The 14923-nt window shown below is 39.7% G+C and overlaps 1 protein-coding gene across 3 annotated transcripts in view; it reads left to right on the forward strand.

Annotated features, from left to right (window-relative positions):
* LOC103363285 (glutamate receptor 4) overlaps window positions 1–14923 on the forward strand; it is a 174177-nt gene that overhangs the window by 100504 nt on the left and 58750 nt on the right. For all 3 annotated transcript variants that reach the window (XM_008289968.1, XM_008289969.1, XM_008289970.1), the window contains exons 4-6: window positions 5758–5942; window positions 11351–11404; window positions 14373–14531. In XM_008289968.1, coding sequence (XP_008288190.1) covers window positions 5758–5942; window positions 11351–11404; window positions 14373–14531 — 398 coding nt within the window. The remainder of the gene's footprint in view (window positions 1–5757; window positions 5943–11350; window positions 11405–14372; window positions 14532–14923) is intronic.

The raw sequence follows: 14923 nt of genomic DNA on the forward strand, positions 1-14923 counted from the left end.
GCTGCACGGGGAGAACATGCAAACTCCACGCAGAAAGATCCTGGGTGTCCTCACTGGGAACCAGCAAACTTCTATTTGCGAGGCAATGATGCTAACCGCCGAGCCACCTTGCAGCCCCAAAATTAGAACAGCTTTATTGAAATTTCAGCTGAATGAAAATACATTATTTGTGAGCAGAGAGAGCAGGAAAAAAGCTAACAGATGGAAACACTGGTTGAGTTTAAGTTGCACTGAAGCACAACATGAAAAAAAAGTAACCCACCCCGTCCTAGTTTACTGATTTTAAATCACTTTTTGAGTTTCCACCATTAGCCATGCAAAATGCTAACACTAAAGATTTTCCTGTTGTTGTAGTGACAGTTCCTTTAAAAAATCAAGTAATCTGCGGGATCTGCAGTTCTTCAGATGCTGGGAGTGCATGACGACTCTTGTGTTCACTCTTGCAGACAACAGAAAAACATTTGGTGAGTTTTGCTTGTGGCTGAAACTTTTTTGGGTTAGCAAAACAACCTCTAGAAAATAAGTAACCCTGGTAGACTGTGAAGCAGCTGCTCATTCTGGATGGATCACAGCAGTGAGGCGGAAGTTTGAACCAAACCAAAGTAATGATGTCTCACTTTCTGCTTAGAAACTGAAATAAATTCTTACTGGCTTGTAAAGCTGGAAGGCCGTCTAGTGAAAGAATGACAATAATCAACTTCTTTGTGTTCTCACAGCTTTTATTCTACACCTCCAACTTTTTAAGACAATTAAAATGGCTTTCACCATATGGGAGCTTTAAAACATGAAGTTCCGTGTTGCTCAGCCAAGCGTGATTTTCCACAGGAAGCTTTCAAATCCCTAAAGACAGTTTCAGCAGAATGTGCTCCTCTGAGCCACTTGAGGTGGGGTTCGGACATCTGTCTAGGAGGCCTCCCAGCTGCCTCCCATGTGAGGTGTTTTGGGCATGATCAACTGGGAGGAGACCTTCAGGGCAGACCCAGGATACGCTGGAGAGTTTATGTTTCTCAGCTGGCTTGGGAACACCTCCCAGAAGAGCTGGAAGAGGCAGCAAGGGAGAGCGAGGTCTGGGCAGCTCTGCTTAGGTTGCTGCCTCTGCAACTCAGACCTGGATAAGCAATAGAAAGTGGATGGATGGATGGATGGATGGATGGATGGATGGATGGCTTTTGAATCCTTTCAGGGTTGTAATAAGTCCATGTCAGCCATAAAAGCTACCAGTGTTGTCAGCCAAAAAAACTCTGTGCTTGTCAAAAATTACTGCAAATTTGCGAGCAGTAAATCTGTCGCTGCAGTTGTTGCAAAGCTTGTATTTGCCATACAAGCTTAAACAGTCAGGCGACTGTGACTGTAACTTTACGCTGTTTGGTTTTATCACACAAGATACGAAACATGGCGGAAATAAGAATGAAATGATTGCTCTGCTTCAAGCCAAAATGAAAAGTTGCACACCGGTGTAATGATAAACTATGGTTTCACAGCACGACACACTAACAGCTGCTCATTTGTAGCTCAAACAGCTTCAGTCGATGCGGTCAATAGCAACAAAGAAGCTGCGGCTACCATGGGGAGTCGTTTTCGCCTTGTCTGTGGCTCCCCACCCTGCACGGTCTGTCCTTTGAATGTGTCTTTGTCAGGAAACCTGTGCAAAAACTCTTAATCTCGAGCAATAGGAAGAGACACTTCGAATCAGATTCAGCCACCAGCTGCTGTCTGTCTGTCTGCAGTCCCTGGGCAGATGGAGACAAACACCGCTAAGTAAATGCTAAGGTAAGGAAATAGTGTTCTACCAAGTCCAGGGACATGAATATTGACACAAAGAATATTGATTTTACCATTCAGAAGGTAACATCAGTCATTCTAGAAGAGATGTTACATAGAATGTTACTCTCGTTTTTTAGGCAAGTTGTTGATTAAATATTTGGATGAAATATTGATATTTTTTAGTCAGTTTCCTTTTTTAAATGCAATAAACTGAACTCAACCTCGTGCAATGACATAATTGTGCTTCCTTCAGTCACTGCAATATCAAACTTTCTTTTTCTTACTTTTTTGCATTTATATTGATGAAGGTAATAGAAAATGTGGGGAAAGAGAACAGTTTACGGCTGAGAACTCGATCCATGACCTGAATGATTTTGTAAAACCACAAATGGGAAATGTGTAACTTCTTGTTTGCACAACGGCACATGAGAAATATTTCTTTAAATACTGTGCTACTTTTTCAGGAAGCTATGAAGTAAAATTGTTATTTATGGGCAATAATGTAATTTAAAAATGAAACTCAAATCAAAAATTGAATCAAAATCATCACTTGAAAAGATGCAATGAACTAATTTAAACTACTGACCGAAAAATGTAACCCTCTGAACCCCAAAACTCACCAATGGGTTTGACACACATGTTATCTTTTTTTAAAACCACCAAAATTACACCATTTATCAGAGTCAAAAACTGAAAAAATTGTTTTACTTTCTGACGGTCACTGAATGTCTTATCTGCAGTGTGTCCTTGGTCATAAAATTGAAACTTAAAATTGAGATATTTCATCAAAATGATGTCATTCTACATGTCTTTGTTTAAAAATCTGCCAAAGTGAAGTGTTTTCAGAAACTAAATTCTATTGAAAACTTAAAAAAAATAAAAATAAATAAATAAATAAATTCTACACTCCTTAGCACAACTGGGAAGTCATTAGTGACTCAGCGGCAACCAACAGTTACATGACAACAATTCAGGGATGTTTGCTTGAACTGCAGACAGTGTTTAAAGAGAGTAGAAAGGAAACAAGCATGGGAACAAATTAAAAATGTAAATAATAAGATATCTATAGTATGTAGAGTCACTAATCATGTTTTTTTTTCTCCCAGGATTGCTAACACATGTGCACACTTGTAAAATGTTGTACATATTAATTCCAGATTTTACAAATTTTAGTTAAATAAGAATTTAACAAAATCCAACTTTTGTTTTTGTCTGTTCTATGAGTTATTGCATCCTGACTATGTTATACTGAACATCAAAACATGCCTGAGTTCTCTCTATTTCCAGTCATGGTTGTACAGTTTACATAGAGGTGCAGGACTTTATATTGCAGAGAAAAATGAGTCCACAGTGAGAAAAAAAAATCAGGAGCAAATGAAACATCCAAAAACTGCTTGTAGTCGAGACGGTTAAACTATCATGTCAGTGGTTTTAGAAATGTAAGCCGACTGCATCCAGAAAAGATTCCCCTTTATTAACCATAATTGTTTTATTCTTTAATATTATTACTTTATTGAACTTGACAAAGTAACTGAAGCTTGACTTTAAAAACTGAAATCGCTTATCGCAACGCAGTATCCGTCAGACGGATATTTCTCCTGAACTCTTCAGTCACAGTAATAATACAGAAGCGTTATTTTACACAAGTGTCAGATATTCGTGTATTCTCCTTCAGAGCTGGAGAAATGTCTGTCAGCTCTGTCCCACTGTGACACTTTTTGTGTCGCAACAAAAGCCGATTCTGAATTTACTGCTTTCAAAATGCAACCCCATTTGTCTTCTGTTGTAAGAAGGACCCATTTGGGGTCCGACTTCCCAGCAAAACCAAAATGTCATGAACCAGCTCTTCCCTGAGGACCAACAGAGGACAGTCTGACATAAAACATGCTTGTGTGTGTGTGTGTTGCTTCAACCAGAAGTCCCTCTTGGCACCGACATCCCTCTAATGGGGAGCAAAGGGGGGCCGGGAAGGGGATGGAGGAGGTGAAGAGAAAGCCGGGTTGCCAGAGCACAGGTTAATCCACTAATTGGGAGCAAAGGGAGACGGTTTGCCAGATTGTGATGGCCACCAGGAGGGGCCGTTTAAGGGGGACATCTGTTCCTGCTGGAGAACAGCCGCCCTCACAGCTCCCCAGTTTCCTCCCTGACACTCATCTTCTTTATACACAAACCTGACAGCGATGGTCCAACCTCCTCTAGAGTCTCGTGTTACATCCAACTCATGGAGTCTCTTTCCCCGACCGGACCAAAAAGCCGGGCTCAGGATGGAAAAGGATAAGAGCGTCTTTCTTTTGAGTTTCCTTTAAAGGGGAAGGAGGTTGACTTGCCAGGCACATTGTGGCCCAACAAAAAGCCAGTTTGCGATTCAAGAATGAGCAATTATGAGCAATATGTTTAATTGCTTCACATGTGCCATATTTCAGCCTGGAAGACATACGCTTCGGTTTAAGCAGCAAACATATTCAGGGGCTGTTACACTGACAATTAAAGCACATTTCTGGGGCACAAACTGTTATTGCGGTACTACAAAGCGTTTGGAAAAGTTCAATCTGGATCCAGAACTGCAGAAAACAGCCACGAAGTCCATGATTTCAGTCTCATTTCACAACGTGCAGTAGCTCTCCAGAAGATGATGAAAAGGCTTAATCGTACAGTTTTCAACATTTGCTTTGCAGCAATGATTCAATTATTGGATCAGGTGTGCACAAGCATGCAGGTGATACAAGCCACATGACCGCTGCTGGTGCCGTTTGTAGCAGCAACAAGAAATGCAAGATGTAAAATATTTAAAGTTTAGTTTTACAAATGTTTCACGGGGTAGAAAATGGATTCGACATGTTTTTTTGAGGCCTTGAGGAGACGCACGATGTGTTTTGATGATGAATACTGAATGAAAAAAGGCACTGTGTACAAGAAAAGTCCAAGCTACCTTGAAGAAAAGTTTTCCAAAGATTCTTGCAACAAGATTGAGCCTGTGGGTTAAGCCTCCACAAAACTTTATGGAGGATGCAGAACTTGTTTATCCAACTCTGAAGCAGACAGAAGGGTTGATTCTGGATGATGTTTTGTGACAACAGTCTATTTTTGAAATAAACTTTCCAATATGTTCAGATTAAAACTACTTTATGACTACAATTAGTTAGACCTTGGTTGTGGCAAATGCACTGTTATTAAGGTTTTTTCATAGTTATGCTATTATGCCATTCCTAAAACACACATTTCTACATCATACTGGTGACACTGAACTTTACAGGTGTAGATTTCATTTGAACTTAGGGGACTGGGCCAGAAAAATGCTGAGTGTCAAATACTTAAATTCCTGCCTTCTGGTGAATATTTATGCACCAATTTGTTCCTTTTGTGCATCAATTCATGGTGGAAATGTCCTAACTTACAAAAGGAAAAGACATAATTCAGGAACAAGTGCCAATTGAAGATTATGTAGAATAATGCAGTGAGACTTTTAAATGTTTACTCTCCTGCAGATCAACTTTTTTTTGTTTATTTCATATTATCCCTGCTGAGTCAACACATACAGGCATGATTTACTCTTTTCTCTTATTTTCTGTGGATAAATAAGCTCTTCACATGTGGCATCTTTTCTCGTCAATAGCAAATTAATTCAGTATATAGTAGTAGTAGTATATTTTTAAACTCCTGTACTTTAGTAGCTCATGTTCAAAGCTTTTTGCACATTCAGGACCTTTCACACATGTTTGTGTTTGTCATGTTAATAAGTCCTTTTCTTCTTGCACATGCTTTGAAAATCGAGGGGAATGTATTCATTGTGTCATTCCTGACCTGAGCTTATATTGTGAGTTGAGTCAGTATGGACATACTTCCATAGAGATGCTTGACTTTTCTCAACAGAAGCAATTCATTACCTTTTTATGACTTACAAACTTATATTTTAAACATTATTAGGATCCGATAAATCAAACGATAACGCTCAAAACTTAACAGACTGTTTTGTCCTGTGTGTCTGACTTTCAGGATACGCCATCCTGCAGGCCATCATGGAGAAGGCAGGACAGAACAACTGGCAGGTCAGTGCCATCTGCGTGGAAAACTTCAACGACGCCAGCTACCGGCGACTGCTGGAGGACCTGGATCGGCGACAGGAGAAGAAGTTTGTCATCGACCTCGAGGCAGAGAGGCTGCAGAACATGCTGGAGCAGGTGATGTAACCGCGACAGCGTCTAGTTGTTCTTCACGGCAGCTGATTGAATCAAGTTGGTCAAAGTTCGCTGTTGATTCAAACCTACAGAGCTGCAGAAGCTAAAATTTACTTTTAAATACTGTTGTTTTTAAAAGTGGCACCAAACGTGTCATTCTAAAATACTTTATCATTCTGACCCTGTAGATGAAATCAAAGTATGACATTTTCATTGAAAGCCGCTGCAGAATTCAGGTTTAACAGAATTGCCCATAAGCAGCAACAGCTCTGGAAACAAGTAATTCTGCAGACTTTTCTTTAAAAATACATAATTGAAATCCCATTTAACATGAAAAACATTTTAAACACAGTAAAGTAGATTTGTGTTGCTTAGTGGCTTGTGAACATGATGTGTCAAGCACCAAAACAGTGTAAACAAGTTAAACAGTCTTTTCCATGTGGTTGAGACACTTTAGAACTGAAGTGGGAACTTTAACTCTCTTGTGTGGCTCACACAGCCCGAGATATGAAACTATAGATTAGTTTAATTTCCTCTTATGGCTCCTGTCATTGATTGTATCGCTTGAAAACATTGCTGGGAACTCCAAATATGGGGATACATTGAGCAGCCAGACGATCAGAACCCAACTGAAAGTAAATAGTAATTTTCCCCTAAATGATAATACCCCTGCGTCTGGTGTTTATAGTTCTTGTTGGATTCTTTTATGAGTTATCAGTCAATCGTAATCACCAAGTTAATTTGCAGAAATGCAGCCGCATTACAAAATTGAAGTGCAACGAGGCAACAAACACAAGCAGCCAGACTATCAGACAGATTGGAAACAAACCCTCAGGTTAGTCAGACTTATCTGGAAGAGAACGAGAAGATAAAAAGAAAAGAAAAAAATTACCCAAACTGTCTGTTGTAAACATCAGTCATAGTTTCTTGTGGATTTATTACAACAACTGGATACTTGGTGCCAAAACGGTTTTCCTCCAGGGCTTACGCCAACAATGTTTCCTCTCCTCTGGATCTGCTTCTGTGTTTTGCACATCAACGTCAGCGTCTCTGCCCGAGCTCGACTTCACATTGATTAGCGTTGATGTCTGACGCCTCACAGTTGCTTTTGGAGGATTTGTGAAAGTTTTACAAATGTTAGGTTTAAAAGCTGACCTTGTTTGCAGCTTGACTAGTTTTAGGACAGAACTAGCAGGTAGATTGTGAGCTGGTTTCCAGAAATCAAATGAAAATTTAATCTGAAATAGCATATTTTATCATTTTTACAAAAGATTTTTTAAAACCTACTTAAGTCTTGATTTTTCTCCCTGTTGATGTGCACATGGACAGCTGTGGACACTACTGACATGCAGTTTCTATTATTATACTACTTTTCTTTCACCCTTGAGTCCACTTGGTGTCCCAGACATGCACAGTTGGACATATTTTGCATGTGCACACGATTGCCAAACACTTGCACTGTCACCTGGACTCTCATGTGCTTGGGTAGATGACAAAATTTACAACATGTAGACACAGAAAGTATAAAACTGCCTATTCTGACACATTAAATTACTACATTCATTCATTCATTCAAAACAAGCTTTAAGTCACCTGAGTGATGCACAATATTTTCTTTGCACCTTCAAATCTAAAACTCCACGAAAGCTGCAAAGTCACCAACATTCCTAAAATGATTTCCAATTACAGCATCCCAGAAACTACACTTAAATACTTCAATTAAAAGCAGAAGTTAATACTTAGTGCTGTTACTCTGTGTTTGTTTTACTCTGTTTTTTGAAGGGTGAAAGTTGCTAATTAGAAAGTTTGGAACAGTCTGTTCTGATCTCCAGTGGTGTTAGTTGGCAAAAGCACACTCAGAATATGATGTTTGCCTTCCTCCTCCTCCTCCTCCTGTTCGCCTTCATCCCTTCATCCCTCCATCCCTCCATCCTTCCCTGGGGCAACTGGTGTCTCTGTAATTGTTCAATTATTCAGGAAATCTCCACTCTGACATCTGTCATAGTTCTAACAATTTACTTTGCAGATGTGTGTGTCTCTTTGCCCCACAGAGCAGCAGACGTCCCGCTCCATCCTCGCTCAATGCCAGCGCACACAACGTCTCCCGAGCAGACATGATGGATTCTGTCACTTTGAGAGGTTTTGGGATGATGCGTTGTTTTGCGCAGTGGTGGTCAGAGTTACTGCCAAAGACATAAACATCTACTTTAGCCTGTGTTCATTCCCGCTGTCATCCTGTTTATATTTATATCTTACTGAATTATCCTGATCCAGGACAAGGATTTGAATACATAATTGGGCCTCATTAGCTGCTTATCAGCAGCGCGGTCAGTACATATCAAGGCTTTTAAGAAACCAGATGTTGCTTTGAATGACGGAAATCTGCAAATCTGAGCCTGCTTTACTTGCAGATGGGGCTGTAATTTGCTGGCAGCTGATTTGCAAGTTGCACAAACTGTCGTAGCAGCAACATTTACAAGGGAATGAAGACTATTAGCTTAAAGTTAAAGTGGCAATCTTAAAGATTTCAGTCTTGGGTGACTTGGTGACCTCTGCAGTGACTGTTTTATGCTACAGGTCACTGACTTCTAGTGACAAATTATGATTGTGTGATCAGTTGGTGACCTATCCTATTGCCTGCAGCGCTTTATAAGTTCACTGTTCCTCCTTATTCCATTACTCTCTGCAATATGTCAAGCCAATCCAATGTCGGCGAATGCCCAAAAGGACCGTTGTCTTGTTTTGTTGATGCATTTTTGATGAGCAAAGAGCAGCAAGTGCTATACTCACTGTGTTTTTTTGTGACTACTTCATAATTAAAGTCAGTTTGCCACTTAAATGCTTTTAATGTGATGTTGCAGCAGTAGGAAATGTTCAGTTTACGTTAGCAGTGACTTAAAGGGTCTCCGTGCCACATTCAGTACATTAAGCATCAGCATCTAACCAAAACAAATGAGTCGGCGGCTACGTCTTCCCTTAGCCTGTGCTAGCAATGTAACATGCATTAGATAGCTGTAGCATGTTGTTGAGTAACTTGAGTAATGTTACCTTCACTTCACTGTCTCTCCTCGCTTAAAAAAAAAGAAGCAAAGTTTAATTAAATGGAAGCCATACACTGGCCACTACAGTGCTAAAGAGTTTAATAAAACATTTTCCCAGGTTTTTTACCACAACCATCCAGTTCATAACACTGCAAATATATAAATATTGCAGTACTTTTATCAGTAGGTTATAAACTCAATCACCGTTGTGTAATCAGACTTAACCGACTTTATTTAAATGAAAATCTCTGAGATTGGTACTTTAAAACTACAAAGTCAAAGTGGTCATCAAAGAGTGCTGTGAAGCATTTTCAGTTCAATTCAATTCAATTCAATTCAATTCAATTCAATTCAATTTGACTGTATTTGTATAGTGCAGTTTACAACATGTCATCACATAGCGCTTGGCAAAGTAAGGTAGAGACATAACAAGTTCAAACAGACAACCCAACAATCCAAAGTAGGCTTTGGACTCCTTCCGAGCAAGCAGTTGGTAACGATGTGCCAAAGTCACATATTCTTTAAAGTAGCTGCAATGTATCACAGCAGGATGTGTGATCATTTTAACATGGTGCAAGTCTGAACTAAATCTTGTCACTGTCGCCTGTTTCCCACCGTAAGAACCTGTGAGCTGCTGCAGGGCGACCTGAACCTCTGTGCATGTTCTGACTGCAGGAAGCCCTGAAAGACTGCTGTGCAGGGCTCGATGTTGTTGACTTCAGCTCCAAGAGGGCAGAAAAATGATGCTTGTTGTCCTCTCTGTGTAGTATTGCCATTAAGCGTTAAACATTGATGAAATTTGACATATAGGCTACATATCAAACGGTCCATTGTGAGTCGTAGCAGAAGCTGTTAGATCTCCCACTGTGATGGAAACAGAAAGACTAAAAGTTCCTGCACGGAAAAGCCTCCCAATAAAGATGCAGCAGCACAAGGTTGATTCTCACTCTGCCTTTTAAAGAGCACTGTAAATTTATATTCATCACTGTATCACAAAAAAGCATGTAATAAGCCCTGAAGCACGGTGAAAGACTGTGTTTTAAGTTAGTCTGTTAAAAGGATGTTCCACTCACAGTGTGGGATAAAGCAGCCCTGGCACAATAAGAACCAGCCCAGCTCCTTGAAATTTCAGCGTTTATCCGTGCCACCTGCATGGACAATATTATAAATCCCCAGCAAACACTGAGCATACAGCATGTGAGCAAACAGGAATTAGACAAGAGTCCTAACTTCATCATTTGGTGTCTGTGCACTGAGGAAGCTGCATCCTTTATCTGAAAAATGATGAAACTGATGAGAAAATGCAGCCGGTGACTCACTGTTTGACGTTGAGCCAAGCACCGCTCGCGCTCACTACGGTCATTAATGACGGCTTCAGTAGCAAAAGAGGTTTTAAAAGCCATCAGTGCTGCAGCCTGTGAGAGAACAGAAGATGCTCTTCTGCTTTCATATTATTTTCCATCTCGCTGCAGTGACACCTCAAAAGCCACCTGGACACTGAGAGAAGCCTTGGACATCTACTGTATGAAGGCAGCAGTTTATTACATCGCAGAAAAGACGTGATGTAGTTCAATTTTGAGGATTTTAAAGATATAAAAAGTGTAGGCTGCACACATTATGTCAATCCTGCCAACCTGTGTTTGCGTTGTGCTGGTAGAACCGTAAAAAAAATCATTCCTTTTCTCCTTTAAAGATTCTTGTAAAGTTTATGATTACAGTTTCAACACTCCAAACCCAGCACCAGAATAAAGAATAGTGTCCTTGTTGCTAATCCATGGTGACTTTCAGCTGACAAAGTAGTACCTTTGAAAACTGACCTTTATGATTATTATGCGAAAAGTGGCTTTTTGTGTTGATTGGGTGCTAATCTCTTCTACAGCTCTTCAGATTGATATATTGGAAGAAGTTTTTGTGTTTAATCTTGGATTTTGCAGCTTTGATGCTCGGGTCTTGACAGCACCGAAGCTGTTGGGGAATTGATACCAATCCAAGCTTTTCTCAGAGATTCAAAGCATTTTTCTCAGCTTAATTCACGCCCTTATTACCTGGATGTCCGGTGGGATTTCCCAGCAGATGTCAGCCTTCAAAATTAGTTTTATCACCGAGATGCAGCTCTGCGGCGTTGTGTAAGACTGTCGAGAAGGACTGTCATGTCTGTGAAAGCGTGAAGTGTTTACCTCCTCGGCAAGATGCTGACATGACTGCCTGTTTATTTGTTTAGACGTTCGATCTTCTACGCATTAAACCTGACGGACCCGCTGTGTCAACTCACATGCGCCTGCTTGTCATGCGCATCATTTAATGTAATTAACGTATGCTATGCTGTAATCCAGTCAGATTAACGTTGAGCTCTGCTCCGCCTTCTCGCAGATTGTCAGCGTCGGGAAACATGTCAAAGGCTACCATTACATCATGGCCAACCTGGTGAGGGAAAGGACAGTTTTTCTTCTCATTGTGTCCTTCTTTGTTTGCCTCTAATCATATGTGTTTCCCTCCATCTCTGTCTATTGTTGCCTCATGCTGCTTACTGCCTCCTCCCTGTGATTTGTTCAAACACTGTGTGGTATTGATCTGAACACTGTGTCCCTTAAAGGCCTGACTCCAGGACTAGATGCTCAAACAGATCCAATACTGGCACCCTCACATGGAAGCAAAGAAAGCCTCCAAAATATTTAAACTTTCTTCTTTCTTCTTTCTTTCTTCTGAAGACTGAATTGTGAGATTTAACTTCAAAGTACTGAAATATCACTGAATGTGTAGCGTTACAATATCTTAGTTTCTAAACCAATGTGGTTTGAAGTCCCCTCTTCTAAATTTTCTGCATACATGTGATGCAAATCTACTTTTATTTTGTTTTTCAGGTCCATAATATCAGATAGAAATAGAGTGCAAGTTTCCAGTCAGTCAGTCTGGGTTCAAGTGAATAAGAGAAATAGGAATGTGCACAATTAGTCAATTAAATCATTTCTATCCTTGCTAGCTGGCACCAGACGTACTCGTCGATTAAGCAAATTATTGTCTTATGTTTTATGTGCAACACTGGTTAATTGTTGCAGGTTGCGCAGCCTCATTGTGACTGCACAAATGTTCAGACTTTGCAAACCAGCAATGTGGAAGATAAGATAATAATATGCCTTTATTTATCTCACGGTGGAGAAATTCACAGTGTTGTCAGCAGCAGTACACACAGAGATACACACACACGAGAAATAGAAATTTACACATAAGAAATAGTGCAAATATATAAAAAAGAATAGTGCAAGCACAGACTATAATAAAAATGAGGGTATAAAAGATATAAAAAAATGAAGAATGAAGATATAAAAAGAAGAAGAAGAAAAGTATTTAACATCTTGTTAAACCAGTGCATTTTGAGAGTTTTTTTTTTTTTTTTTTTTTTTTTAATCTTGAAAATGAAAATATGGTTGTTTGTCTGCATAAATTGGCATTTAACCATCCGTCCGATGCATGCATGGCCACGTTCAACACAGGCATGTGAACGTTAATCTGCAGTATTTTAAATATTTTAGAGGCTATTTGTAAGCTTTGTTTAATGAGTTGTTTTCATGTTTTGCAGGATAATGTGTAAAATTCACATGCAGGGCACATAGTGTCAGACACTACAATCCCTTTAAAATCCCATTTGTTCGTAACAGAATGTGGTTCATGGTTCAAAATGACTCTTGAATACAAACAATATTTCTTCTGACAGTGTTTGACCCTGTAGTTTTCTAAGTGTTTCTTTTGAACTAGTCAACTGGGCTTAAATTCAACTTTTTTATTTAACAGGTTAATTCATCATTAGGAACAAACCCTGGTAAATGTTGAGTGTTATAGAACAGTTAAATCTGGTATTCAATTCCTTTGAGGGTTTATATTAAAACGGCTGTTCTTTGCTTTCCATGTGCCTCGACCACTAGGCTATAAATAAATAAGTAAATAAGTAAATAAATAAATAAATAAATAAATACTTCAAAAATTTAACCATAATTGCAACTCTAACAGACAGTTTTAGCAAAATTCAATAAATACAAAAATAATAATAATAATAATACAAATAATAAGACAAACAGCATTTAGCCCTGATCCTGGACTGTTACAGGACAAACTAAAACTATCACATGGAGCCTCACATGTTTAGTTTTTGAGGCTACTTAACTTTATTACAGTCAGAATGAATCACTATGACTGACAATCTTGCAGTGTTGTACAAACTTTTCCAAGAAGCAGACAGTGGTTACACTCAAGAGTCATCTGGTCCCCGAGTGGCTTTAAGTGCACTTTTTGCACTTTGAAATTAGGATTATATTTACATGCAGGACAATCTGCTGCATTGTCATCTTCAGTTAGGCAAAACAAAATATTTTTGGGGGCAGCAGAGTGATGCACTGGTTACCAACAAGACGGCCATTCTTCCCACACATGGTAGATTAAATGGTGATTCTAAATTGGCTTTAGGCTTGAATGGTTGCATGCCTTTCTGTTTTGGCCTTCGGATGAACCAGTAACTAGGCCAGGGTATATTCTGCCTCTTGCCCAGTTGAGGCAGAATATGGCTGGGATGAACTCCTGCACTCTGCAGTCTTCTACAGAATGGGGCAGGTATATGGGCAGGTAATGGATGAATAAATGTGTTTGGGATGAGACGTTTGCCTGGTAATTTTGAATACATCACTTCTGGCCCTGGGAAATTACAGTTCGATGGACAATTGTGATGTTTTATATCGTTAGCTGCAGCGCTAATGTCCAGATAATGAAAGAACGGGGCAAGTTTAACTGTGCATATTAACCTTTATCTCTCTTATTCATCCTTTTACCTCCATTTGTTATACGGCTGAAAGCATCAAAGCCTTCAGATATTGTGTTTTGCATAAATTGTCAGTGGCAGTATGCTTAGAAATCATTCAGAAAATTGCCTGAGCTACTTAACTTCTCATCTCACGATGCACTTTATCACCTCCCTGCCTTAAATAGATTTGTCACGGTGGCTGTAATCTCAGTCCAGCAGGTGAACTTTGGGATTCAGCCCATCTCACCTGGATTTCTTTTTCATGTGCCAGCTGAGTGTTGCAACATCCAACTGTATAGACTGCTGTGACATTTAGCATCTCTGTAAGACTTCCAGGAATGTAATATGTAGCATGATAGTCCTGGATCAGGGCTAAAGAGTAGGTTTTACATGCTTTTACTCCCCAAAGTACAGTAAAGAAATCAATTCAACTGTAATTTAGTGGTAGTTGGTTGAAAGTTACGAGCTAATAATGTAATAAAACCAAGTGATCAATACCTGCTTCGGCTTTCATCGTCCTTGGTGTTACTTCCTTATTGCTGTCTAAAGTTGATGGATTCATGACCGGCCATGACCACTTTCTCTGCTCGTTGCGCCCTCAAGGGTTTTAAGGACATCAACCTGGAGCGCTTCATGCACGGCGGCGCCAACGTGACGGGCTTCCAGCTGGTCGACTTCAGCAACCCCATGGTCATCAAACTGATGCAGCGCTGGAACAAGCTGGATCAGAGGGAGTACCCCGGCTCGGACGCCCCACCCAAGGTATGTCCAGATCAGAAGAAATCATATCAGCGGTGTGACGTGACACTGATCTAAAACCACGAGACAGATCATTAATGTCTGGACTGTATGGTTATACAAAGATTGAAGATAATTTACGCCATAGACTCTGATGTGTAGAGCTATTATTCCAGTAGTGAAAATGGACCACATAAGAGCAGGTCCACATCAAAAACCAATAAGCTAAGTTTGGTCAAATCCAGACTATACTGTCATGCAGAGGTTAAAGTCTCTTGAAAGTACAATTTTTGAATTGTACAACTATTATTCTATTTTTTTAAATGCAAAAAATTGAGATTTCATTCCTTTTTGTTGACATCTAGATTAAAAAAAAAAAAAAAAAACACTACTCAGATGGGTCAAATCTGGACTAC

This window comes from Stegastes partitus, unplaced genomic scaffold (genome assembly GCF_000690725.1).
Source record: "Stegastes partitus isolate 25-593 unplaced genomic scaffold, Stegastes_partitus-1.0.2 Scaffold649, whole genome shotgun sequence".
Lineage (NCBI taxonomy): Eukaryota > Metazoa > Chordata > Actinopteri > Pomacentridae > Stegastes > Stegastes partitus.